Source organism: Macaca mulatta, chromosome 10 (genome assembly GCF_049350105.2).
Source record: "Macaca mulatta isolate MMU2019108-1 chromosome 10, T2T-MMU8v2.0, whole genome shotgun sequence".
Lineage (NCBI taxonomy): Eukaryota > Metazoa > Chordata > Mammalia > Primates > Cercopithecidae > Macaca > Macaca mulatta.
Genome location: NC_133415.1, coordinates 85,006,478 through 85,034,332, shown reverse-complemented (window position 1 = coordinate 85,034,332; position 27,855 = coordinate 85,006,478). Strand labels below are relative to the sequence as shown.

Genomic DNA, 27,855 nt, shown 5'->3' with positions numbered 1-27,855 from the left:
GAGATGGGGTTTCACCATGTTGGCCAGGTTGGTCTCAAACTCCTGACCTGGTGATCCGTCCGCCTCGGCCTCCCAAAGTGCTGGGATTACAGGCGTGAGCCACTGCTCCCGGCCTCATCTTTATATTTTTCTACATTTTTTTTTTTTTTTTGAGATGGAGTCTTGCTCTGTCTCCCAGGTTGGAGTGTAATGGCGCCATCTTGGCTCACTGCAAACTTCGCCTCCGGGGTTAAAGCAATTCTTCTGCCTCATCCTCCTGAGTAGCTGAGTTTACAGGTGGGCACCATGACACCCAGCTAACTTTTGTATTTTTAGCAGAGACAGGGTTTCACCATGTTGGCCAGGCTGGTCTTGAACTTCTGACCTCAAGTGATTCGCCTGCCTCCCACTGCACTCGGCATATTTTTCTAGATTTTAAAACATTTCTGGCTGGGTGCAGTCACTCACGCCTATCATCCCAGTACTTTGGGAGGCTGAGGCGGATGGATCACCTGAGGTCAGGAGATGGAGACCAGCCTGGACAACATGGTGAAACCCCATCTCTACTAAAAATACAAAAATTAGCTAGGCGTGGTGGTGGGTGCTTGTAATCTCAGCTACTCGGGAGATCTGAGGCAGGAGAATCAGTTGAATCCGGGAGGTGGAGGTTGCGGTGAGCCAAGATCGTGCTACTGCACTCCAGCTTGGGTGACAAGAGCAAAACTCCATCTCGAAGAAAGAAAAAAAAATTTCTGGCCAGGTGTGGTAGCTTACTCCTGTAATCCCAGCACTTTGCAAGGCCAAGGCAGGTAGACTACTTGAGGCCAGGAGTTCGAGACCAGCCTGGCCAACATGGTGAAACTTCATCTTTACTAAAAATATAAAAAGTTAGCCGGGTGTAGTGGCGCATGCCTGTAGTCCCAGCTACTCAGGGGTGGAGGCACGAAAATCACTTGAACCCGGGAGGCGGATGAGCCAAGATTGTGCCACTGCACTTCAGCCTGGGTGACAGAGCGAGACTCTTTATCAAAAATGAAAAACAAACAAACAAAACCAAAAAAATTTCTGCAGGGTGTGGTGGCTCACATCTGTAATCCTAGCACTTTGGAAGGCTGAGGCAGGAGGACTGCTTAGACGCAGGAGTTTGAGACCAGCCTGGGAAACATAGCGAGACCTTGTCCCTACTAAAAATCACAGATTTAGTCTGGTGTGGTGGTGGGTGCCTGTAATCCCAGCTACTTGGAGGCTGAGGTAGGAGGATTGCTTGAGGAGAAGGAGGCTGCAGTGAGCGATGATCATGCCACTGCACTTCAGCCTGGGCAACAGTAAGACCTTGTCTCAAAAAACATAAAAAGAAAAAAGAAACACAGGCCTGTAATCGGGGGAGATTCTGAGTCTGGGCCAGAGATAAAGTTGGGAGGCACATGGAGAAGAGTAAAAGCCACAGGAGTCAACAGACATTTATAGCAAAGCAAGTAATGGTAATAATAGCAACTAATATTTACTGCATGCTGACACAGTGCCAGGTACTGCACTCATCACTTTACATAGATTTGCACATTTAATCCTAAGAGGCAGGAATATAACCATCTCCAGTTTACTTATGAAGAAACCCAAGCATACAGAATCTTGATAACATCTGAGGTCACATAGCTGATAAGCAAACAGAAAGAGGAGAAACACTAACATCTAAACAGTGGGTGGAGAAAAAGGAGCCCCTGATACAGCGTAAAGAGGAAAATGCTGAGAGGTTAGATTGTAGCAGGGACAGGTGGTGTCTTGGAACAGGGAAGTTCAGGAAGGAGAGGCTCACAGGGTCAGGTGCCACTGGGAGGTCAGGTGACAGAAAGACTGGAAAATAACCCCTGCCAATTTGGAGGTCACTGGTGACCTCAGTGAGAATGCTAACAGTGGCAAAGAAGAGCCTTGTTGAGGCAGGTAAGTAAGCCACAGAAAGCAAGGAAGTGGGGATTCAGAAAGACAACTGGCTGAGAAGGCAAAGAGACAGAGGCAAGCAAGCCAGAGGGAGATGGATTGGCAATGTCTACACTCTAATAGTACGAGGCCAGGCGCAGTGGCTCACGCCTATAATCCCAGCACTTTGGGAGGCCAAGGCAGGCAGATCATGCGGTCAAGAGATTGAGACCATCCTGGCCAACATGGTGAAACTCTGTCTCTATTAAAAATACAAAAATTAGCTGGGCGTGGTGGTGCACCTGTAGTCCCAGCTACTCGGGAGGCTGAGGCAGGAGAATCGCTTGAACCCGGTAGGCGGAGGTTGAAGTGAGCCGAGATCGCGCCACTGCACTCCAGCCTGGCAACAGAGCGAGACTCCATCTAAAAAAATAAAATAAAAAAAGTGAGTGTGAAACTATCAGAACATCAATGGTTTCTATTAACTAAGGACTCTAGGATCTGTACGTTGATGAGCTCAGTTGCTTCTAAGAGGGAGGTGGCATATGACAACACTGAAGGCGTGTTACTGTCACTGACTCATTCAGTCCTTACCACAAGACGGTAACAAGAATCATTACCAGCTTATTTTTAAAATGAGGAAACTGAGGCACAAAGAGGTAAAGTACCCTGTCCAGGCCATGTAACTAGTAAGAACCCAAGTCAGACTACGATCTCAGGTACTCAGGCTTTTGACTGCTGTTCAAAACCTCCATAAAGGCTAGGTGCGGTGGCTCACGCCTGTAATCCCAGTACTTTGGGAAGCTGAAGCGGGTGGAATACCTGAGGTCAGGAGTTTGAGACCAGCCTGACCAACACAGTGAAACCCCGTCTCTACAAAAAACACAAAATTAGCCGGGCACTGTGGCACATGCCTGTAATCCCAGCTACTCAGGAGGCTGAGGCTGGAGAATTGCTTGAACCTGGGAGGTGGAGGCTGCAGTGAGCCGAGATCGCGCCACTGCACTCCATGCTGGGCAACAAGAGCAACACTCCATCCCAAAAAAAAAGAAAAAAAAAAAGACTCCATCTCACAACCTCTGTAAATACTGGCATGCAAAGGAAAAAGTAAAATCTATGCAGAGAAAAAGTTGTAAGAATGAAATTAAGTGTTTTGTTCACACTAAGTATTATTTCTGATGTCTACTGAAAAATTATTAAGTCAATTCATCAAATATTAATTAAGTTCCTACTGTCAGGCTCCGGGAGATACAATATGAACAAAGACACAGGGTCACTGGAAGACACAAAGAATAAGCAAGGAACTGGGGGCCGGTGAGCATCGCATGACAAGGGAGCCCCTTGATGGGGTGAGAGGCACTGAAGCCAGACTGCCTGGGTTGTGGCCTTGGACATATTATTAAATAACCTGTTCCTGCATGTCTCCTTTAAAATTGATAAGAGCATCTACCACCCTTGGCCAATGGAATGCACAGAGGGTAGGACCAATCAGGGAAGGAAATGGAGGCTTTAGGTTCAAGTCACAGGCTCTGGAGTCAGACAAAGAAGGCTTTGAATTCCAGCTCTCCTACTCACAGGCTGTGTGATCTTGGGCAAGTTACCTAACCTCTGTAAACCCCGGTTTCCTCACAGGCAAGTGATGAGGGTGAAATGAGCTAATTCTCATGCAGCCACACACAACAGGTGCTGGATAAATGTTAGGCATTGTTATTGCAGTGAAGACAGTTCTGGCTGGAGGTAGGGCAATCTCAGAGGAGTGGGAGGTAAAGCCCAGAGGACTTGAGGGTTAAGTGTAAGTAAGCAAGACTGAGGAAGGGCAGAGAAGGGTCAAGGTCAGGGGGAAGTACTCACGTTGGTGAAGGGAGGCTTGTGATGCTGGTACTCAATCCAAGGAGGGACAGCCAAGGTGCGGTTTAGCAGCTTTGCAAATGCCAGAGAGCCCAAGAAGTGATCGGCCTGGTTCCCAAAGCGCCCTGGAAATGGTACATTGTGGGTGAGGTGAGGCCTGGGGCATGGAAGGCATAGAGCATGCAGGGCTCAGAAAGGTTGTGGAGCCAGGGGTAGAAAGTCAGGGATACCAAGGAGAACTAGGGGACCTGGCAGCATAAGAACAAGTCTGGACTCTTGGGTCTGATATCCAAGGCTCTTCAGGTCCTGCAACAACTGCTTCTGCCACTCCAGGCTTCTTGCTGTTTTCCCAACATGCTCTACAATTCCCGTCCCCACCCAATGCCTCTGATCTTGCTGTCCCTCAGCCAGAAGAGCCCTTCTACCTTTATCTCCATTCACCTGCACATGGAAGGGCAACTCGAATGCCTCATTCACTGGGCTCCTTTCACCAATCCCCTGCCATACTCACTCTCCTCCTTTACCTCCCACTTTGGCTCTGAGTTACTTCAGTTCTTCAATTTTCCTCAAATATCTTTATCCACTTCCTGGCCTTTGTACTGGCTGATTCCTCAGCCTGTGAATGCCTCAGAAGCAAGGACCCTGTGTACTTCCTTTTGTTAATCCCAGCGTGCCATCTGTTCGTTCATTTCACAGATATGACTGAGAGGCCACAATGTGCCAGACTCTGTGCTAGGTGCTGGGATACAGGAATGAACAAGAAGGACAAGGCTTCTGCCCCCAAGGCACTCACAGTTCACTGGGGAGACACTAAACATATAACAAATACATGAAAAATGTTGATAATCGCCAGAAAGAGATGGAAAAAGTTTGGTGATAGGGTAATGAGACTACTTGGGTAGAGGTCAGTGAAATCCTTTCTGGTGACATTTAGGTTGAGATCTAAAGGATGGGAAACAGTGGTCAGGCAGAAATGGAGGAGAGGGTTCCAGGCATAGGGACTGCCACCTGCAGCAGTGCAGACTGGAAGACCTGAGCATGTGTGAGGAACGCAAAGGAGATAAGTGTGGCTGCAGCTGGAGGATCAGCAGAGAAGGGAGTTGTGGAGATGGCCAGTGGAGGCTACCTCATGCAGGGCCCTGAAAGCCATGGTCAGGAGTCTGGAAGCCATTGGGGGCCTTAAGATCATCCACTTCCACAATGATGATCCACCACACCCATTTCAACTGTGCACCTGGCATGGCCTTTAGATTCTCCCTACCCTGCTCTCTTTATTTCCCCTTAGTATTCATCACCCTCTATGAAACTATGTACTTATTGTTTTATGTTTATCCCTTACTGGGTTTGTTTGCTTGTTTCGAGACAGGGTCTCACTCTGTCACCCACGCTGGCAGTGTAGTGGCAAGATCAGAGCTCACTGCAGCCTCAAATTCCTCAGTTCAAGAGATCCTCCCACCTCAGCTTCCCAAGTAGCTGGGACTACAGGCACATGATACCATGCTCTTTTTTTGAGATTGGATTTTCACTATGTTGCCTAGGCTGATCTCGAGCTCCTGGCTTCAAGTGATCCTGCCTCGGTCTCTCAAAGTACTGGGATTACAGAAGTGAGCCACCGCGGCTGGCCTACTTATTCTCTATTGGTTGTCTTCCCCAACTAAAATGAAGGCTCTACAAGGACGCGGAGTTTATCTTATTCACTGCGGTATTCCCAGCACAGAGAACAGGGCCTGGCACAGAATAGGTGCCCCATAAATATTTGCTGAATGAATGAAAAATCACCAGGAGCCAGCGTGGGTCAGTGACATCAAGTCCTGCCCCAGTAACTCCATTTACTGGACCCTGGGCTAGCTTAGACCTCTAGCAAGTCACATAACCTCTCCCAGCCTCAGTTTTCTCATCTGTCAAATGGAAGGCTGGACACGTTGGCCCCCCTGTGCCCTTGCAACTAGGGCAGAGAGAAGAGCATGCCCTGTCCCGCTCTGAGGTTCCCTCCTGGACCTGTGAAGGTGTCTCTGGGCGCATCAGAGGAGTTGCTTCTCCTCTCCCGGCCTCGATTTCTCCATTTGAGCAGAGGGCTCGGGAGGCCTTACCCATGCAGGGGCAGTAGAGCAGGTAACCGGCCGGGTCCCAGGAGCCCGCGGGCATCCCCGGGAGCGGCAGAAGCAGCAGCAGGAAAGGCACGCGCAGTGGCGGTGCCCACGCGGCGGCGCCCATGTCGGCCCGGGAACCCGAGACAGCCGCGGCGAACAGTCGGGGACAGAAGGAGGAACGCAAGCGCCCGCCCCGCTCCCGGCGGTCCCTGCGCGCCGCCCGCGCACCGCCCCGGCCGCTCTAGCCCGCGGGCGGGCGGGACCATAGAGATCCCGCGGCACCGCCCCCTCCACGACCCGAGCGCCCGCTCGCGCGGCTCCCACAATGCACCGCACAATGGCCCGACCGCCGCCACTACCGGGGCCTGAGCGGGCCTGGCGGAGCCCGAGCGCGGCCCGGCCCGCAGCGCGGGGCCCCGAGCGCGGTGAGTGCCGGCGAGGGCCCCAGGGGACGGCGGGGAGCGGGGCGGGAGGCCGTCTCGCTGGGTCCGCGCGCCCTGTACCCGGAGCGGCGGCGCTCCTCATCTCGGGCCCCTCAGCGCGGTCGCCCACACCCCCGATCCGGGGCCCGGTCTGCGCCAACCCGGCCTCAGATAGGCCCTGGGGTGACGAAAACTCTCCCTGGACCCCATACCTGTGTCTGGGGGACCCGAGGAGGCCACTGGTCCCCTCCCTTCCGAGACCTGGAGACGCAGTCCTGAGGGACCCCCACTCCCGACCCCCAGGCTCCCTGGAGACCCAGATAACGCGCTGCTGACCTTACCAGGGACCCGGGTCTGGGGGACGCAGATAAGCTGCACCTGCTCCTTCCCTCCGACACGCCTACCCAGACCCACATAACCCCCTTTGCTGCTCCAGATAGCCCGCTCTGTACCCTGTTTCATTTTTCAGACTTATGTAACCCCCTTTGAGGCTTCCCTCAAATATCTGGGTCTGGAGAAGTCGGATAAGCCCCACCTGTAGTTCCCTCCTCAGTGGCCATACTCCCAAGCTTTCGACATCTTCCATCCTGTTACCCATTTTGAGACCCTCTTGAAATTCGGAGGATTCACTTCTGACTATCCCCAACCCCCCAGCCCTCAAACCCTTAGAATCCCCCATCTCATTCTTGTGGGGATCCCTTAGAGACCCAGGAAACTTGCTCACGATTCCTTCCCATCCTGGCTCTTCCTTCCCATCCCGGCTCTTCCTTCCCATCCCGGAGACTCCCTCCAGACTTCTCCCTGAATTTCCCTTGCTTCTCCAGCCCTCATCTACTCCCATCTCTCCCAGGCTCGGGGAAATTGAACCTTTCCCACACCACAGTGGGGTGGTCTAAAAGCTGGCCTGGGACCAGGCTGTGGCCCACCTTGGTGGGGAGAAAGGGCCCTGTTAGGAGGAGGATATGGGGACAGGTGTGTGGGGGAATCGGTGCTTTCACCTGCAAGCATAGCCTGTCTCCTGGCTTGTGTGTTTTTCCACCTGTCAGCCATGGGACTGTGAGTCTGGCCTTGGGTTTCTAACCCTTCTCTCCTAAAGTGAGGCCACCAGATTGGGGGCGGGGGTGTCGAATCAGGTTTTCTCCCCATGAAAATGGGGTTGTGATGAGTTGCAGCCATTTGTTCAAGGCCTCCCCAGGAGTGGGAGGCAGCAGGAATCTGAGGAAATAGTGAATCAAAGGGACTCTAAAGAGGGCCCATCTACACTGACAGAAGAATTAGCAGCCTGCGAGTAAATCCAACCCCTGTTAATCCTGTTTGATGTTTCTTGGAATGATGCAAGTCATTGAGACTCTCCAGCCTCCCTGTAATTTAATTCTCCCACCACTCTGGAGTGGGCGGGGGGAAGGGGGCGACAGCATTCCCATTTCCCCTCTTCTCACTGTTTTCCAGCCAACCAGTGTGTCTTTAGGATTTGTTTCTGGTTCCGAGATCAGGATCTGTTTTTTTTTTTTTTTTTTTTTTTCTTTCCTCTAAGTCTATTTATAATTTCCCAGTTGCTATTTTAGGTTCTGCTTTAGGGAAGATTCTACCCCAAGGAACGTTCCGGGTCTATTTCCTCCGGCAGGTGTTGAATTGAGTTCTTCAGATCCCCAAGTAACTCTTGGGCAGGAGGATAAAAGCTATTTTAGGGTAGTCACTGAAGTGGAGCTGTTAATCCTCTGTGGGTCTCTTTAGTTAAGAACACTCAAAGATTAACCCTTTCCTTGTGCAGGGATGTTATCTCTTAACAGTTTTTTAGGGGGAGTTAGGAGAATTTGAGTGTGGTAGCAGAAGGTGGAAACATGCAACTCAATACAAAGACAAAGATAATAGCTCTCTTTTGTTGGGTACTTCTAGCAGGCCAAGCCCTGTGCTGAACCCTTTGCATACCTCACTAAAATAATCCTTACAGCAAGCCTGTGAGGTAAGTATTTTTAGCTTTACAGATGAGGAAACAGGCTAATAATGGAGAAAGAACGCAGTTTCTATAGAAATGATGTAACACCATAAAAACTATAGTTTCATCAGAGGGCAGCAGGCATCATGGCACATAACAGGGGATGGACAGACTGGAGAGAAATATGTCTCAGTTTCAGCTTCCAAAGAGGACCATACAGAGTTTTTAGCAAGCATTCCTGTTTGGGATATGGAGCCCTAATAATAGAAGAGGGTATAGGAAAGTGGCTGTCTGCTCAAGAGAGAACTCTGGCCCGGGATATGGTGCTTAGAGGGAGGTAAAGTAAAGGGCTCTTTAAAGGGGATGTGCCGAGGGTTAGTTGTGAGGGAAAAGGGGAAGACTGCATTCTGGGGGAGAGGTTGGGAAAGGAAGGAAACTCACTCTGAGGCCTGAGAAGTAACATTAAAGAGGAAAAAAGAAGTACTACTCAGGCCTCATGCGGAAAAAGAGGCAGACACAGCTGAGACCTCAGAGAAGGCACTGCGTGTATTCAGCACACATTTTGTATCAGCCACTTTCAAGAGTATTATTTCACTTAATCCTCTATACGAATCTTACAGGTAAGGAAAATAAATCCCTGTTTTAGAAACTGAGGAAACTGAGGTTCAGAGAAATAAAGTAAACTGCCTATGGTTTCCCGGTTAGTAAGTGGCAGCTCTTCTGATAGCAAGTCCAAGGTTCTTTCCCCTTTCAGATCAGGCACTAGAAAGAATCTTAGGCTGCAAATATACTGAGTTATGCCAGTAACTGGGAAGGATTGTGTTTGTTTTATGGAAACAGGTTCTGTCAGCTTCTCTGTAGTCTATAGTCGTTAAGATTAAAATGTGAGACCAGAAGAGCAGCTTTGAAAGAGAAGTAGAATTCTTTCACAGTTTTGCTGAGGAAGGACAAGTCTGAAGGAACAGACCTTCTGATTATGTGAGACAAACCCAGGAATGTTTCTGGATCAGAGGAGTTTGCAGACAAAGGGCAGAGAGAGAGACAGACTAGATCCCCAAAAGGGTTCATAGGTAACACTAGCAGCTTTGGTTATCCAAGAGGCTGCTGGTGACTGTAGGTAGGGACTTCCTGTGCCTTTTGAAAAGTGTAGGAGAGTAGGATCAGGGTGTTGGCTCTTTGTGAAGACATAACTCCATTAAAAGCAGATCACGGTGAGCGCATGGCTGCTGCTTTCCTCCTTTGGTTCTATCAGTACAAGCTCCTTAGCCACCACCAGCCTCTTTCCTAGAAGCCCATTACTCACTCTTTCGGTAGCAGCCTACTAAACTATTGTGTCTTGTTTGTGCTTGTTCAGAACAGATGAGGTGGACGTGTGGGAGGTGGGGACGTAATGTTCTCTTTCTGAGTTTGTGTGGAGTTTCCAGGGCTAGGCTCCTCTCTCACATCAGCCAAACTGATGTGACGTGTTTCCTTCTGGCTGCCATTCCCAACTTTCCAGAGGCTGAGGTGCATGATTTCAAAATGAAGGGGGAGTAGAATTTGACTTTGAAGGTAGGGGTAATTCCCTCCAATCTAAACATGCACACTCGAGCACACTGTCTGCTCAATTCCAAGGTGCATAGTAATCGCTGGTATTACAGGTAATTCCACCCTTGCAAAGGAGGAGGGGACTTAAACAATGAAAGCCAGACGTCACAGGCCTTTGAGGTTTATAGTGAAGCAGGCACATATGCCATAATGACTCGAAGGCTGAAGTGGGACTGGTTTTTAGTGCTACCTACCCCTCCTCAGCATGTGATTCATGCAAAATGCAGCCACCTTAGTGCAGATCTTTCTAGACAAATCTACACTCATGATGGGGACATGTTTATCATATTACATCGCAGTGTTTCTTCCACAAGAGGAATGGTTCCTGAACAGGACGTAGCTCTTGTTAATGATGAGCAAAGCTCTCTGGGGCATGAACCCGCTGATCCCATCATCTTGTTCACGGCCAGTCTGTTGGATGAATGATCACTGTAAGCAGCAGGTGCTAATGAGCTGAGCAAGCATTCTGTGGCCCACAGCTAGTTTGTGCAGTTGGAGCCCTCCCCAGATTCTCGTGGATAATCCCCAGACACCCCTTTTTCTCTCTTCACATGGAAAAGCCTCATGATCAAATTTTGGCACGATCTCTTCAAAGGGAATCCCCCTGTTGTAGCAGGTTGCATTGTGGTTGGTAATCTGTGGTAAGCTCGAGAGTATGAATGTGGGTCTCGTCCCCTTTTGAGAGTCAGTGTGGTAACTCCCATCCTCTTCCTCTGGATTGGTATCCGGAAAGGAGTTGTGTCATCCTTGCACATCTCCCCTTCTATTCAACAAGAGAAAGAATCAGACTTTAAGATTTTGGCTTCCCACTTGGGAATGGCTGCGAACCCAGTTTAAACCAGAACTACCTGGGCATAGGTTGGTCCCTGAGAATCAGCCTGCATTCAGTGACTAGTTAACCTATCTGAAATAAAGTTGAGGTTCCCTTTTTAGATATTAGGTATATAGAGATGAAAGAGAGATGATGCAAGCCCTCAAATAATCAGGCTGGTGGAGAGGAGTAAATTCCAATGCGAGCTTACTACCTTCTTCTAATGGAGATGTGCATATGTACTCTGAGGGCCTGTAGGAGGGGCCCCTCAGCACCTAGGGGTGTTGGACAGGCTTTGCTAAAGAGGGATGGTCTGGGCCCTGAGACAGAGACCCAAAGAAGTGGTGGTGGTCAGGATGGGACCAGTCCTGGTTTAGGGAAAATGCTAGGAATTTGCTGTTGCCTTCCCAGACAGACCCTCCTGATGTTGATGCACTGCTAAGAAACACATCTGGTACCAGGGCTGACTATCCAGGATGTAAATTTCCTAAGCAGAGACTTCCCCTTCCTCCTCTCTTGCCTTTTGGGCATTTTATTGCTCCTTAGCACCTCCATGAGGAGGAGAATTGTGGAAAGTAGTGGACGAGGAGGTGCCAGGGTAATGAGAAGGAGGAACCGCTATCTCTAGGTTCAGTGGAAAGGATATAAAAGTGAGGTCCAGAAGAAAAAGTTTGAAGTTTTGGGGCTTTTGGTTCTTCAGTTTATGTTGTTTCTTATTAGCCTAAATGGTACTAGTAATAGTAGCTACCACTAAGGACTTAATGGATGCCCAGCCTTCTGCTGAATGCTTTATATTCATGATCTCATGTAATCCTCAAAACATTTTTACAATTTAAGAGATTATTATGCCCATTTTATAAATGAGGAAACAACTCAGGGAAGCAAGTAACTGGCTGAAAGTCGCACAGCTTCTAAGTGGAAGGGCTGGGATTGGAACGGGATCTGTCTGCCTCCAGAGCCCATGTTCTCATGATATTGGGCTCCCTAACACCAGGTGTTCTGATGTTTCAGGTGAAGAGATTGTTTTCTGAAAGCTGCGTTGGAGGCTGTGACAGAGCTGAGAGCCTGTGTGGAGTGGATGGAGAGGCTTTCTCAATAACATGGCCCTTTGCCATTAGCCTTGCCATGACCACATTTTTCACCAGCGTCCCCCCCTGGATTCAAGATGCAAAGCAGGAGGAGGAAGTGGGCTGGAAACTAGTTCCCAGGCCTCGGGGCCGGGAGGCGGAGAGTCAAGTGAAGTGCCAATGTGAAATTTCGGGGACACCTTTCTCAAATGGGGAGAAGCTGAGGCCTCACACCCTTCCGCAACCAGAGCAGAGACCATATAGCTGCCCTCAGCTGCACTGTGGCAAGGCTTTTGCTTCCAAATACAAGCTGTATAGGTAGGTGACACTCTCATATCTCTTCCTGCCCTGTGGTTCCCAGAAGGAAAAAGCAGAGAGACTCTGCCTAGAGTGGGTTTTTAATCTGTGGCAGAAGAGTGGAGGTTAATTTGTCCTACAAGTATACCCTGAATGCCAAACAGTTGAAGTCACTCTCTAAAAATTGATTCAGATTGCTTGATTCAGACACTAGAATCTGATGGGTTGCCTCCCAAACTATTGGGATTACCGGCGTGAGCCACTGCACCCGGCCTTCTTCCACCTTCTTAGTAACGATCTGGGTGCTAATGTCAGGCAGCCTTGAACTTTTTTTTTTAAAGAGATGGGAGTCTTGCTCTGTCATCCAGGCTAGAGTACTGTGGTGCAGTCAGCTCACTGCAGCCTCTCATTCCTGGGCTCAAGTGATCCTCTCACCTCATTCTCCCAGGTAACTAGGATTACAGGCTTGAACCACTGCACTTGATTATGTTTTTAATTTTTTGTAGAGATGGGGGTCTGGCTGTGTTGCCCAGGCTGGTCTCAAACTCCTGGGCTCAAGTGATCTTCCTGCCTTGGCTTCCCAAAGCTGTGAGATTACAAGCATGAGCCACCGTACTTAGCCCTGAACATTTTTTAAAAATATTGCTTTCCTCACCTTTGTCAGGTGATGGTCAGAATTTTAGCTAGAAGTTAGGAATCAGGAATCAGTATTCGAACTTTAGAAGGAGAAGTAGACCTTTTGGCCCAGTCTGTAAATTTTAAAGTAGAGGCTCAGAGTAGGGACATAACTTACCCAAGGTCACACAGCTTCAGAGGTCCTGCAGTGCCTCTTCTACTGAATCAGCCTGCTACTTACTCATTTAACTATGTCTGTGTCCCTGTTGCCCACTGGGGCAGCTGCTTTTCTGAAACTTGTAAGCCCAAGAACCCCTACTTAAAGTGAAATTAAATGTAAAAGTCCTGACATAAGGCAGATAGAGAAGAGCAGCTTTGGTTGCTTTGGTGAAGACAGGCAGGCATGGTCAAAAGCAATTTTGGGCCAGGCATGGTGGCTTGCACTTGTAATCCCAGCACTTTGGGAGGCTGAGGTGGGCGGATCACTTGAGGCCAGGAGTTTGAGGCAAGCCTGGCCAACATGGCAAAACCCCATCTCTACTAAAAATTTTTAAAAATTAGCTGGGTGTGGTGGTGCATGCCTGTAGTCCTAGCTACTTGGGAGGCTGTGGCAGGAGAATCACTTGAACCCAGAAGAAGGAGGTTGCAGTGAACTGAGATTGTGCCACTGTACTCCAGCCTGGGTGACAGAGCGAGACTGTCTCAAAAAAAAAAAAAAAAACAAGGGCAATTTTGATTTTGTCCTTTTCACGTTAGAGGAACCTTGAACTTGCCCTTTAGAAATGAGGTAGATTGGCCTGATGCACAGTCATCCAACTATCCATTCATCTACCCAACGTTATTGAGCTCTTGCTCTGTACCAGGCACAGTGCTCGGTGCAAGCGGTAGAGGAGTGAGCCAGTCAGATGGGGGTGCTGGCCCTCCTTGGGTTTATGGTCTTAATAGTGGGTACAGACAGTAAACAAGTAAATACATGAACAAGATGACCACAAAGCCTCAGTTCCTCATCTGGAAAACAGTTAATAGGAAGGGACTAAAATAGGCAACAGGGTAGTGTGGTAGCCAGGATTGCCCTCTTGATAGTTGTTCTGTGGTCCTCAGGAGTGCTTAGATTCTCTGTGTGCTCCTATATCTTTTTTTACTTTTTTTTTTTTGTCTTTTTTTTTTTTTTTTTTTCCTTTTTGTGGAGAACGGGGTCTCGCTATATTACCCAGGCAGGTCTCGAACTCCTGGGCTCAAGCTATCCTCCCGCCTCTGCCTCCCTGAGAGCTGGGATTACAGGCGTGAGCCACCGCGCCCGGCCTTTTTTTTTTTGTGTGTGTGTGTGTGTGTGTGTGTGTGTGTGCTCCTATATCTTAAGGGAACTCCAGTCAAAGCCATATTCTTAGGCTTTCTTTTTTTTTTTTTTTTTTGGTTTTGAGACAGGGTCTCACTTTTGCCCAAGCTGGAGTGTAGTGGCGTGATCATAACTAACTGCAGCCTCAAACTCCTGGGCTCAAGTGATCCTCCTACCTCAGCCTCCTGAGTAGCTAGGACCACAGGCATGTACCACCACCACACCCGCTAATTTTTGTACATTTTCTAGAGACAGAGTCTCTTCCCTGTGTTGCACAGAGTGGTCTCAAACTCTTGGCCTCAAGCAGTCCCCCCACTTTAGCCTCCCAAAGTATTGAGATTATTGGCATGAGCCACTGCACCCAGCCTTCTTAGACTTTCTTAATGATGGTCTGGTTACCAGTGGGCGGCTGCAGGAAAGGTCCTGGGTCAGGAGGCAGGAGCCCTGACTCATCACGTATAATTTACTGTGTGATCTTAGGTGAGTTACTAAACCTCCTTGGGGCCAGGCGCGGTGGCTCAAGCCTGTAATCCCAGCACTTTGGGAGGCCAAGACGGGCGGATCACGAGGTCAGGAGATCAAGACCATCCGGGCTAACACGGTGAAACCCCGTCTCTACTAAAAAAATACAAAAAATTAGCCGGGCGTGGTGGCGGGCGCCTGTAGTCCCAGCTACTCGGGAGGCTGAGGCAGGAGAATGGCGTAAACCCGGGAGGCGGAGCTTGCAGTGAGCTGAGATCCGGCCACTGTACTCCAGCCTGGGTGACAGAGCGAGACTCCGTCTCAAAAAAAAAAAAAAAAAAAAAAAAAAAAAAAAAAAACCTCCTTGGGCCTCAGTTTCCTCACCTGCAATATGAGGGAAATGAACAGTGGATCACTAAGCACCTCCCTCTCTACATTACCATGTCAGTTCCATTACAGGAGGTTGACAGTAACCCACACAGGCATGAGCATTCTTGAGCATGCACATGTGGGATGTGGGCAGTGGGTGTGTTTGATACCCTCCAGGAGGAAAGGATCACAGAGTGCTGTACGAGAGAGGCAACTGTTGCATACCTGACTGAACACAGGTCTTCCGAAGGCCTGTTTAAATCCAGCCTCTGCTACTTACCAACTGGCGGGTGAGGGGGCCGCCTTATTTTTTAGACTCCTTTCCTTGTCTGGAGATCAAGGTTAATGACACAACTCACGCAGAGCCTGGCAAACAGTGGGTGCTGAGTTGATTCTGAATATGCTCTGGAGCTGTGAATTGCAGTTCCTGGATTCTGAGCCACTTTTCAACCGTATGGGATCAGGTAAACCAAGGGACACTGAAGTGCCATACCATTAAAACATTTCTTTAAGTGTTACTGGTTTACATGACAAGCACTTCAAGTGGTACTAACTGGCATGCCATGAAGAGTGAATGGTCCTCACACTTGAAGTCCCTGTTCCTCTCCCCAAAGGCAGCTGGTGGGTTGGTTTTTGTGTATCTTTCCTAAGACATTCAAACATGTATATTCCCTTTCTTTTTTATTTTCAAAAAAGATTGTATTACATGCACTGTATTGAACTTCCTTTTTTGACTTAGCCCTGCATATCTTGGAAATTTGTTCTAGATAAGGAAGTTAATTTATTTATTTAGAGACGAAGTCTCGCTCTGTCAGCCAGGATGGAGTGCAGTGGTGCGATCATAGCTCACTGCAACTTCGAATTCCTGGGCTCAGGTAATCCTGCCTTAGCCTCTTGAGTAGCTAGGACTACAGGTGCGTGCTGCCATGCCCATCTAATGTTTAAGATTTTGTAGAGACAAGGTCTTGCTATGGTTCAGGCTGGTCTCGAACTCCTGGGCTCAAACGATCCTCCTGCCTCGCCCTCCCATAGTGCTGTGATTACAGGCGTGCACCACTGTGCCCAGACTGGAAGTTTAGATATATTTCATTTTCTCTTTATTGTATCATTTAAAATTATTTAAATGTAATGTTTGAAAAACGCAATACATCCACGTAATTCAAAATTCAAAAGGTATCAAAACTTAATGATGAAAATTCTCCATGACACCCATCCATAACCTGTTTGGTTCTTTTTTGCATAGGCAGCCACTGGTATCAGTTTCTTGTATATCCTTCCAGAAATATTTTAGGCATATACAAGCAAATGTACATATATTTTTCCCCTTTTCACATAGAGTCCTATTCTGTATCCACTATTCTGCCTCCTTTTTTTCTACTTCCTGTCTTTTAGGAGCATGTTCCCTGTAAGTACACATAAAGCCTCATTTTTGAAAAGTTAGTCATTTTATGGACTTATAATTTATGTAACCAGTTCCCTATTGATAGATTGGACGATCAGATTGTTTCTGATTTTTTTTTTGCTACTACAAGGAATGCTGCAAAGAATATCGGTACACATTATTTTGCAGATAAGCAAGGATATCTGTAGAATATAATTGGTTTGGTATTGCATTGCAAGCCTTTACCATAGTTTTTGTATCTAGTTTCCTGTTAATGGACACCTTGGTTGTCCAGTCATCCCTTGTGATCTCCCCTTTTTCTGCTTTCTCCCCTCTCCCCGTCTCTACCCCCAGGCACATGGCCACCCACTCAGCCCAGAAACCCCACCAGTGTATGTACTGTGATAAGATGTTTCACCGCAAGGACCATCTGCGGAACCATCTGCAGACCCATGACCCTAACAAAGAGGCCCTCCACTGCTCTGAGTGCGGTAAGAATTACAATACGAAGCTGGGCTACCGGCGCCACCTGGCCATGCATGCTGCCAGCAGCGGTGACCTCAGCTGCAAGGTGTGCCTGCAGACCTTTGAGAGTACCCAGGCCCTGCTAGAGCACCTGAAGGCCCACTCACGCCGGGTAGCAGGCGGTGCCAAGGAGAAGAAGCACCCCTGTGACCACTGCGACCGGCGGTTCTATACTCGTAAGGATGTACGGCGGCACCTTGTGGTGCACACAGGCCGTAAGGACTTCCTGTGCCAGTACTGTGCCCAGCGGTTTGGCCGTAAGGACCACCTGACGCGTCATGTCAAGAAGAGCCACTCGCAGGAGCTGCTTAAGATCAAGACAGAGCCCGTGGACATGTTAGGCCTACTCAGCTGCAGCTCCACAGTCAGTGTGAAGGAAGAGCTGAGCCCTGTGCTGTGCATGGCCTCTCGGGACGTAATGGGGACCAAGGCCTTCCCTGGCATGTTGCCCATGGGCATGTATGGTGCCCACATCCCTACCATGCCCAGCACGGGCATGCCACACTCCTTGGTGCACAACACGCTGCCCATGGGTATGAGCTACCCTCTGGAATCCTCACCTATCTCTTCCCCAGCTCAGCTCCCTCCAAAATACCAGCTTGGATCTACCTCATACTTGCCCGACAAATTGCCCAAAGTGGAGGTGGATAGTTTTCTGGCGGAGCTTCCTGGAAGCCTGTCTCTCTCATCCGCTGAACCCCAGCCCGCCTCACCTCAGCCGGCGGCAGCTGCGGCCCTCCTAGATGAAGCACTGCTTGCCAAGAGCCCCGCCAACCTCTCTGAGGCCCTCTGCGCTGCTAATGTGGACTTCTCCCACCTACTGGGCTTTCTTCCACTCAACCTGCCCCCGTGTAACCCACCTGGGGCCACAGGAGGCCTGGTCATGGGCTACTCCCAGGCCGAGGCACAGCCCCTGCTCACCACTTTGCAAGCTCAGCCTCAAGATTCCCCAGGAGCTGGGGGACCACTGAACTTTGGGCCTCTGCACTCCTTGCCTCCTGTCTTCACGTCTGGCCTGAGTAGCACCACCCTGCCTCGTTTCCACCAAGCATTCCAGTAGCCCCTACAGAGGCCCTCAGCTCAGTTTTTGGCTCTGTTAGGGAGCCTTAGTACCCACCCCATCCGTGTCCCCCATGAAGGCAGCTGAGCTTTCAGAGCTGGGTTCAAAAAAAATTCCAGTGTCTGTATGGAGCACTTGGTTTGGGGGTTCAGGCTCCAGGATCAATTCCAGAAGGAGCCTTGAGCCCCAACCCTGTGAAAAGATCTCATACCATAGGACTTCAGGTATTTTTTACTTTTATTTTTTTGACCTGAATCGGGAGCCACACTTAGCCCTCTTCCTCTCCAAAGCGCCAGAACCTCCTCCTCTTTGGAGAATGGGGAGGCCTCTTGGAGACACAGAGGGTTTCACCTTGGATGACCTCAAGAGAAATTGCCCAAGAAGCCCGCCTTCTGGTCCCAACCTGCAGACCCCACAGCAGTCAGTTGGTCAGGCCCTGCTGTAGAAGGTCACTTGGCTCCATAGCCTGCTTCCAACCAATGGGCAGGAGAGAAGGCCTTTATTTCCCACCCACCCATGCATCCTGTACCAGCACCTCCATTTTCAGTCAGTGTTGTCCAGCAACGGTACCGTTTACACAGTCGCCTCAGACACACCATTTCACCTCCCTTGCCAAGCTGTTAGCCTTAGAATGATTGCAGTGAACACTGTTTACACACCGTGAATCCATTCCCATCAGTCCGTTCCAGTTGGCACCAGCCTGAACCATTTGGTATCTGGTGTTAACTGGAGTCCTGTTTACAAGGCGGAGTCGGGTCTTGCTGACTTCTCTTCACTTGAGGTCACATTTTTCCCCCGTGGGGAAATAAACTGAGTTTGGACTGCTCCAGTCTCTGCCATCTTCCATGACTGCATCTGTTCCTGCCTGCCTCGGCAGTGTCCACAGAAGACAGGCAAGAAGATTGGAGCAGTTTTCTCACAGGTCTGCAATTCTGTTTTTCTCCAAGTACATTATGACCCCCTCATCCTTCTCTTGAACTGGAGAGGGGAAGAAATGAAAGGCATGCCCATATCCGTCACCTCCCCATCCCTTAGTCCCCACCTTGAACATCATGAGCTGTTGTTACTAGTCTTGGAAGCAGAGTCTGGGTTGGTGTGGATAGCGAAGGAGGAGGTCTGAGCCCTTCATTTGTCTTCCTCCCACCTGTCCCTTTTCCAGGAAGTTGTGGAATTGTTGGAAGAAGAGTTTGCAGAAAGGAATGGGCAGATAGCTAAGTCCTAATCTATGGGTACATTGTTGTGTCCCAAACCAAAATTTTCCTTATCCGCAATGTCCCTTCTGTCTCTTCCACTTTACAGTGGACTCGGCCACTGTGCATAGGCTTCTCTGCTGTCCGTCAAATCACTTCTACTTCCTTGTGCCCCCGCCCCCGCCTCCAGTTTTCCCCCAGTATCCAGCAAGGTTTCTTGCAACAAATGATCAGTTCTTCTCTTCTGACTTGTGGGGCTCCCTACCGCAGAGAGTACAGCCCTTGCCCAGAGCCCAGGAACCCCATCCTTGCTTCATCTCAGTTCTTCATGGGCTTCACTCTTCCCACTCATGGAAGGGAGGCAGCTCAGGGACCTCCATCGTGGGACCCTTGAGACGCCTCCACTCTGATTCAGAAACACACTTCTACCTCTTTACTGTTAACTCTTAACAGATGCAGTCAGCAGTTTCTGGGCACTTCTCTCAGTAGGTGCCTCCTGCTGACTTCTCCACTAGGGTTTCAGGACAAACTACCAAGGAACTGCCTCAGCCTCCCACCAGTTCTCCCTCACCCAACTTCTGTCTAGGTTCACTTGGTTTGTCATCAGGAACTGAGCAGGTCCAGGACTCAGGCTTCTGCTTTAGCCCAAGCCAGTACTCCTTGTTTGAGGTAAAAGCCTTAAAATTTAGCTCCCTAGCCCTTGATTGGAAGCAATTTGGAATAAGTGTGTTTCGATTTAGGCAGGGTAGCTTGGGATACTTTTTAAAAAACAAAACCAGATATTAAAATGTCTGGCAAGGTTAGAATCAGACTAGATGATTTGCTTCTAAAAATTAGTTTCAGTGAGTCCCAGGGACTAATTAAGGTTTATTTTAAAAAGCGTCTACCTTGGTACGCAGCCACCTCCTGCATGCTGTGCATGTTATTGGGACTTGTATTATAGGCGATAGTATGTGAGAATCCAGTTGGGACTCGCTGTTGCCATCCTCCTTGTTGTATCTGGTTTTCATTACTAGACCCAGCAACCCTTCTCACCTTAACGGCCACCTTCCCTAGACCCTCAGTTTACAGAGGCCACTGAGCCTCTGGCTGCAGAATACAAAGTCCTGGGCTGTTAGAGGAGTCCTTTCCTCTCTGCCTGCCCTTTCCTGTCCCTCCCTCGAATTCTTTCTCCCCGTAAGTGATGCTGGGAAAGTCATAGGACTGGCAAAGCAACTGTTTAAACCCTTGTAACTGGGGCCTTGCCCCCACCTCCTGTCTTTTCTCCTTGCCTTCCCCATTCCCGTGTCCTCCCATCTATCCTGTCTTTCCTTTTCTCCTCCCTTAGTGTCCTCAGCACCCACAAGGAATTTTCCTATCACTGTGAACTTTGCTGGTACAGAGGAATGATATCTGCCTTCACCTTTTTTTTTTTGGACCATAGCTAGCCAGTCATTTCTTAAACCTCCCTTCCTAAAATCTGGGGGGTGGAGGGGAAAAGAAAAAGAAAAAAGCCTTAGTGGCCTGGTTGTTCAAAGGATAAGAATAGCTTTATCCTATACTCAGTACCCAAACTCACTTCAGTATGCTTACTGAGGCCATGAGAACCTGAGGGACATCTGCCCAGGACACGAGCCATGGCATATGGCAAAGACCAATGAGGGACCAGGAAAAAAAGGGGTGATGTCCCCTTTCCCTGCCACCTCCAGCCTCTGTCAGCAATGGGCTGTCTCCCTCCCACTCTACACAGTAGCTGGTCAGGGCTGAGTGCAGCCCTGGGGGTAAGGGGATGACATGCCCAGGTGTCAGCTCAAAGGATCTCTGCATCATCTTGAGGTGGGAGGCAGGGAAAGGAGCACCAATGAGGTTGCCCCCTCCCCAACCTTTTACAAATGGCATTTTCTTAATTGAAATCCGGGAAGCAGGTGTGATTACTTTTTTGCTCGTAGATATTGTCCTAAGTTGGAATTCTCCCACTGCCCTAAAGCTTTCCCTAGTAGTCCTTTAAATTCCCCCCTGCCTTTTTGGTAGCTGTTTTCTCCGTCCTCTCTCCACCTCCCCTCTTATCTAGGAGCTGTCTGTAAGCACGATTTTTTAACAGGTTATATTGTACAGGATCAATATTTTACTTTTTAACAAGGATATTTATGTAACAAGAAACTTTGCCTTAGGCAGGTGTTGGCCAGAAAAGTCCAGATTCCTCTGGGACCCCACCCTGGCCTCTCCTGGAGCTCTGAACCTGCTGTGGAAGGAACTGGCCGTGGCCTTCGCCTCTGGAGAGTAGGGCCTGTGGTGAGGGAAGGGCGCTCATTCACCATGATAGTCTTGTGCCTCCCTGGAGGGCTTGGAAACATTCCAGGCCGACTTCTTTGTGTGCCGGCTGACTTCCTCAGCTCACGCTTCCCACGTGCACCTCTCCACCTCTGCATATTTGGCACTAGAACTCCTGAGACACCACTTCTCATGCTTCTCCCTCCCTACCAGCGGTCAAGGCTTTGTAACTCCAGATTATTTAAAGAGAAAAATACAAGACAGAAATCTTCTAGCACTTTGTAAACACAGTGAATAACCTCTTGGAGTATTTTTGGCTTTATATAAAACAAGGTTTTTAATTGTAAAGTATAAGTGCCATTAGAAAATGCACAGGGCATATCTTTGTTAAAGTAGATTTTTCAATGTTTTACAGAATTACATTTTCAAAAAAAGGTTTTTATAATGAAGTTGTTTATTAAAAACTTCTGAATGATGTGTTGGGGAGTTGTGAACCTGTCTGATTGGGAAAGGGTTGGAGACAGCCTGGAATTGGGAAGAATTGGAGTCTCCAGACATCTTTAGCATCCAAGATGATGGTGAGTGTAGGGCAGACAGTAAAAACCCCTCCCATCAGCACCTACAAGCTTTGTACTTTTAAGTTAAATATCTTATTTGCATGTCTTTGAGGTAAGTGGCATAATTCTATCAATCATCTTGGATGCAAGGGTCAGCCAAAATCAAACTGGCTTTAAACAGTGAAATTGCATGTAACTGGAAAATGCCAGATGTAGAGCAGTCTTTAGGTTAGGCTTGATCTTGTGGCTCCAACATGGTTGGCCTCAGCATTCCTATTTCTCTCTGCCTTGTCTTGTGCAGTTGTGACTTCATCCACAGGCCCTACAAAGTAGATTTCCCCTTTGTGTGGGAGTGAGCAGAATGCTGCCTGGATTCCAGACCTGCCATTCTCACACATTGCCGACCAGAAGGAAGCAGCCCTTTCCGGGCTCTCAGGAGAGGACTTGCCACAGAAGCCCCAGTAAGCATCCTGTTTCATTGGCCTTGATGGGATTCTGTGCCATCCCCAAACCAGTTACCATATGCCCCTGACAACAAGGCTGAGACAGGAGGAGTGGTTTCTCAAAGGAAATTTGGGGGCACTCTTAGGATGAGGAATTGATGCTGGTTGACCAAGAAAGGACAGATGTTCACCCTAGTCACTGCCCAAGGTGCACAGCTGGTGACAGCTAGGACCTGACCTTACCTACACTTGTGTCCAACCAGGTTCAGGCAGACTGCTGAGAGGCTTACATGGCTTCACCTGAGCTTGGTGGTCTCTAATGAAGGTCGTTACCACCATCTTGGGCACCAACCCTTGTGCTGAAATCCTCCCATCAGGGGCTCAGACTGAACTGGCTTTTCTGTGGTCTGGAGCCAGTGTCCATGGCCAAGCAGTGCAAGTCACTTGGAGTCCAGCCCAAGAGCCTGTGGGGCCATTAACAAGTGCAGGTGTTTTGTGTACAAAGGAAGTGGGCTGACCCTTCATCGTTGGCCTTCCACTTGACACATGTTTACTGTCCACCCCAATAGGTTAAAACCCTAGCTAGGACCCTAAGGAAATCTACCTTGCTCCCTAGGGAGTGTATACCACAGTAAGGTCTGAGGGCTTAGATGAGGGAACTGTTGTATCCATTGGTCAGGAAAAGGCTGAAAGCTTTCTGGAAGAGGTGGCAAAGACTTCCAGGCAGAGGTGGGGGGATTAGAGGTACTGACCTCCACAGGTCACAGTTTGGGAGCTGAGACCAGAGGAACACAGATTTGCAGGATCAAGGACTGCGAGGGCTGGCCAATCCAGCCCTTAGCCTACCAGGTTCAGTCCCTGCACTTCAGGCTAGAGTCCACCTTTGGAAGGGTAGTCTTTGGGCCTAGGACAAAGTGAAGCAAGGTCCACCAGGCTTCTGCCAGCCAGCCCAGGAGGAACCAACTCCTGTTGGAGAAACCAGGCAGATGCCCACTCGCTCCCTGGTTTGTAGCATTTAAGACCCTCTCTCACCCCAGATTCTTCCACTCTGACCTTGCTTATTTTCCCCACATGAATATTTCAAGCACCTGCTTTCCCTACATGAATGCGTTGATCACCTTTGTGTGTCAGAAGATTATCTGCCGCTCCCAGTTTAAGTTTGGTCAGTCTTTGCAGGGGATACCTCTTAAGCCCTCTGCATGTGCCTGAGTTAATTTATCCAGTGCAAAGCTGAGTGTCCTACAACTGCCCAAAAGCGCCACTGGAGTGTGGAAGCCGGGCGACTCCTGCCTTCCCACCGCAGATGGGGAACATTGAGCAATCGCCTGGCGTGGTGGCTGTGATGGGGAAGTTTTAATTGTCCAGGGCCAGGGACTGGGCCTGTCCCCTGGTGTTTGCTCCGAGCTGACCCTTGCTTGGTACACACTTCTCCCCACCTCCACCGCCAGCGCCAACGAATCTGGGGCCAGTTCCGTCTGGCGCCCGCGGTCGCGTCCCCATCGGGCAGTCCCGTACCCCTCCTCCGGGCCTCCAGGCCGCTCGCCCCGGCTGCGGGGGACCCCGGCGAATCACATCCGAGAGGGGGACGCGTGGGGCGGAGCCTTCCGCCCTCTGTCCTCCAGCCACCTGCCGCACCTCTCGCCTAGGCCGCAGTCGCCCGCGCGCCCCGAGCCCCTCCGGGTCAGAGGCTCCCGCAGGCGATGGCGGACGAGAGGGCGGGGACTCCGGAAGCCGCGGCGCGCCCGCCGCCCGGCCCTGCCCGGGAGGGGGACGCGCACACGGCCCCCGCGGCCCGGGCCCGAGAAGCTGCGGGGCGCAGGTCCCTCCACCCCGCAGCGGGCCCCAGGACCGCCCTTCTTTGCCTCGGGCGCGGGGAAGCTGCCTCCGCGGCGACTACTCCGAGCCTGGAAAACGGCCGGGTCCGGGACGAAGCCCCAGAAACCTGTGGTTCAGAGGGGCTAGGGGCTCGGGCGGGAGCCGGCGAGAAGGCCGAGGACGCGACCATGGAGGAGGGCGCCATCTTCCAGGAGGAGCCAGCGGAGGAGGTGGAGAAGCAGCAGGTGGGGGAGAAGCTGGTGGGGGAGGAGAAGCAGGAGGTGGGAGCGGAGGCCCAGGAGGGCCCGGGGCTCCTGAACCTTGGTGCCCTAATTGTGGACCCACTGGAGGCCGTGAGCGCCCAGGCCGACAGGGCCTACCTCCGGCTTGAGCGCAGGTTTCGGCGGATGCACAGGTCGCACCTTGCCCGTAGGAGCTTCATCATCCAGAATATTCCGGGCTTCTGGGTCACCGCCTTCCTGAACCACCCGCAGCTGGCAGCCATGATCAGCCTTCGAGATGAAGACATGCTCTGCTACCTGATGAATTTGGAGGTGAAGGAGCTCAGGCACTCCAGGACAGGTTGCAAATTCAAGTTCCGCTTTTGGAGCAACCCCTACTTCCAGAACAAGGTGATAATGAAGGAGTATGAATGCAGAGCCTCAGGCCGAGTGGTGTCTATTGCGACTCGCATCCGATGGCACCGGGGCCAGGAACCCCCGGCCCTCGTACACAGGAACCGGGACACTGTCCGAAGCTTCTTCAGCTGGTTTTCACAGCACAGCCTCCCAGAGGCCGACAGGGTTGCCCAGATTATTAAAGATGACCTGTGGCCCAACCCCCTGCAGTACTACCTGCTGGGGGATAGGCCCTGCAGAGCCAGGGGAGGCCTTGCAAGGTGGCCCACAGAGGCCCCTTCTAGGCCCTACGGGTTCCAGTCTGGCTAAGTGCTGCCTTGGGATGTGGAGCTTAGGTAAGGCTCCCTCATGCCTCCTGTGTGTGGTGGATCCGGGCTCAGGCCCGTGGTGGGCGCTCTGCTGTCTGCTGTGTGTTCTGTGCACTCCGGCTCTGCATGTTCGGTGGACTCAGCTCTCAGATTGTGGCCCTCGTGGCCAGTCTCTACTGTTTCCATATGGCCTCATGCTGTTCTGTGTTAACATCACGTGGCTGTCACATGCCGCTACGTCTACACTAAGCACCCAGTGCTGTGGATGTGCACTGCCATAATCTTTATGGCGTGGACCTGTGACCATGGCCATCCCAGCCAATTTTGACGAGGGCACCCACAAGTCACTACTTGGAGGACAGTGCCTCTTTGAGGCCTGTGCTTCAAGACTCCAGCCTGCTGGCCTTCACATGCGTGCTGGTCGTGCTCACAGTAGCTCTACATCCGGGCTGTGGTAAGCTGAGTCTCATTACCCAAGATGAAGTGGGTTCATCTGGTGCCGGGTGCCACCCAGACTTGGACATTCCATGGCCTCAAGACCACAGGCTACCACCAAGTGGACTCTTGAGTATCTGGCAGGATGAGCACACAGCTGTCTGCTGGGCATGGGTGAGGTCAAGGGCATGAAGCAGTGGACAGCACATTCTTTGTGATCATACTGCTCCTCCTGCCCCACGGTGGTCTGAGATCACAGCCTGCTACTAGCTTGTGAGGGTCTGTGCCATGCCCCAGCAATGCCTGGCCATCTCCTTTCCCATGAGTTTTGCCCAGGCAACCATCGCCCTGTTGCTCGCTCCTAGGTCTACAGGAACCCCCATAGCTGCTTGTGGACCCAGGTGGGCCACCTGCCAATGCACAGGACAGCCCCTAATCCCCAGGAACTCTGCCAAACTGGCCTATCTGGGCATGTGAGTGAGGCAGGGGCAAGGACAGGATTGCCTCCTGAGCCCCAGTTACTGGACCCCACAGAATCCAGGTGCTCTGCCAGCCCCCCTGCCTCTACCTGTTAGGCTGCCAGGCTGTGGGTGCTGGGGAGGGGGGTCTTCCTGGTCCTGGGGCCTGTCTATCCATACCCAGATCTCACACCATTTTTTTCTTTAAATGATGGCTTAGAAACAAAAAATAACAACTGAAGAAAAAGATTTTTTCTTAAACTCAACAAGAAGACTTTCGTGTTGAGTTTGCCTCTCTTCATCTCCAGAGAGGGAGGGCTTGCCCTGTAGACCGCCAGCATTCTCTCTTCCCGGATACCTTACCCTCTTTAGCAAGGCCTAGAATCTTCCAAAGGGGACAGCCCAAGGCTGCTGAACAGAGAGACCAGGAAGTCCCCAGGGCAGGGATAGTTAATATTCCATTTTATGCTGTGTTCTTTTAGACTAACCCCAACTCTTTCTTACCCTTCCACCAAGTCCAAACCCCTCTAGGTACAAGAGCTAAGCTGCCCACCCCCCCTCCCCCTGCTTGCAGAGCTGTCTGTCTCCATTTCATTTTAGGGGAAGGGGTGGTGGTGACCATACCCAGGCCCCTTCCCATGGAAGGCCTTATCTTCTGTTCCCTAGGACCTGGGGAGGCCTTATCACAAAATAATGTGGAGGGTGCTTTTGGCAGGGAAGTACAAAAGGAGCCAGAGCCAGTTGAAAAGGCAGGATGACTGAGAAATGGTGGAAGGAGGAGAGCCCTTGATTTTGGTTAATAAATAGAGACAGGGTCTCACTATGTTGCCCAGGCTGGTCTTGAACTCCTGGGCTTAAGCAATGTGTCCACCTTTGCCTCCCAAAGTGCTAAAATTACAGGTGTGAACCACTGTGCCTGTCCGATTTTTTTTTTCTTCAAGACAGGGTCTCACTCTGTTGCCCAGGCTGGAGTGCAGTGATGCAATCATAGCCTCGAACTCCTGGGCTCAAGTAATTCTCCCATCTCAGCCTCCCAAGTAGCTGGGACTACAGGTGTATGCCACTATGCCCAGCTTTAAAAAAAAAAAAAAAAAATTTGTAGAGACGGGGTCTTGCTTTGTTGCCCAGGATGGTCTTAACTCCTGGGCTCAAGGGATCCTCCCACCTTGGCCTCCCAAAGTGCTGGGATTACAAGTGTGAGCCACCGTGCCCAGCCCTTGCTAACATTTTTGATTCACCAATACATTTTGTAAACTAGAAGAATAACAGAACACTGCAACTTGAAAGCTTTTCTCTCTTGGTCTGACCTTGTGTGTGTAAAAAGTTAATGTTGTAAGCTTTTCTTCTGCTGCTTTTAAGTAAGACCCTATGCATCCCCTCCTGTGTTTCAGCCCATTGGGGCATTATGCTGTAAAGGCCTGCTTGTTGCTTTTAGTTGAGAACTTTTGCAAGATTGTCAGTGTACATTTTTTATGCCACTTGGGAACTTATGTGACTATTCACAATTGTTGTCAGGTTGTTGGGGCCTTTACCATAACCTTGTACTTAGAAGCAGAGTTCCGGTTTTCTTGGACTTCAGACTGGAAGCTGTGACCGTGTTCTGTAAGGATAACCTCCAGAAAGAATTCTGTGACCCTGATGGTCTTGATGATTTTGTGCCAGGTTGTAATTGACATCACTGTAACTGACAACGCTTCTTTTAAGCAGAGAAATATTCCTGAGGTGGCTTTGTCCAGTCACAAGGGGATCTGTGACACTTTTGTTTTCTATATGCATGATAAAAAATAAAAAATTGCCTGTCTGGGGGAAAAATAACTTAGATCATGTTACTTCCCCATCCAAAACCCTATACTGGTTAAAAATATGTATCTATAGTCCGGGCGCGGTGGCTCATGCCTGTAATCCAAGCACTTTGGGAGGCTGAGGCGGGTGGATCATGAGGTCACGAGTTCGAGACTAGCCTGGCCAACATAATGAAACCCCGTCCCTACTGAAAATAGAAAGATTTGCTGGGTATGGTATGGTGGCAGGTGCCTGTAATCCCAGCTACTCAGGAGGCTGA

The 27,855-nt window shown here is 50.1% G+C and overlaps 3 protein-coding genes across 6 annotated transcripts in view; 2 read left to right on the top strand and 1 right to left on the bottom strand.

The window, feature by feature from the left end:
* POFUT1 (protein O-fucosyltransferase 1) overlaps positions 1 to 6,017 on the bottom strand; it is a 31,957-nt gene extending 25,940 nt beyond the window's left edge. For all 4 annotated transcript variants that reach the window (XR_013399774.1, XM_028828299.2, XM_077951417.1 and 1 more), the window contains exons 1-2: positions 5,832 to 6,017; positions 3,745 to 3,866 (exon numbers count right to left, since the gene is read on the bottom strand). Coding sequence is in view for 3 of the 4 variants with exons in the window: in XM_028828299.2 (XP_028684132.2) it covers positions 3,745 to 3,866; positions 5,832 to 5,955 (246 nt within the window). In the remaining variant the exon portion in view is untranslated. The remainder of the gene's footprint in view (positions 1 to 3,744; positions 3,867 to 5,831) is intronic.
* Positions 6,018 to 6,153: 136 nt separating this feature from the next.
* Positions 6,154 to 21,616, top strand: PLAGL2 (PLAG1 like zinc finger 2). The gene is made up of 3 exons (XM_015149266.3): positions 6,154 to 6,256; positions 11,599 to 11,972; positions 16,469 to 21,616. The coding sequence occupies exons 2-3, from the start codon at positions 11,713 to 11,715 to the stop codon at positions 17,697 to 17,699; spliced, it is 1,491 nt and encodes a 496-aa protein (XP_015004752.1). The 5' UTR covers positions 6,154 to 6,256; positions 11,599 to 11,712; the 3' UTR covers positions 17,700 to 21,616.
* On the top strand, positions 21,616 to 27,605 carry LOC712128 (putative testis-specific Y-encoded-like protein 3). Its single transcript, XM_015149267.3, has one exon. The coding sequence runs from the start codon at positions 23,840 to 23,842 to the stop codon at positions 24,899 to 24,901; it is 1,062 nt and encodes a 353-aa protein (XP_015004753.3). The 5' UTR covers positions 21,616 to 23,839; the 3' UTR covers positions 24,902 to 27,605.
* The last annotated feature ends 250 nt before the right edge of the window (positions 27,606 to 27,855 follow it).

Coding starts and splice junctions, on each gene's coding strand:
- PLAGL2 (XM_015149266.3), top strand. CDS start 11,713: ATGACCACATTTTTCACCAGCGTCCCCCCCTGGATTCAAGATGCAAAG. Junction 11,973..16,468: donor TCCAAATACAAGCTGTATAG/GTAGGTGACACT, acceptor CTCTACCCCCAG/GCACATGGCCACCCACTCAG.
- LOC712128 (XM_015149267.3), top strand. CDS start 23,840: ATGGCGGACGAGAGGGCGGGGACTCCGGAAGCCGCGGCGCGCCCGCCG.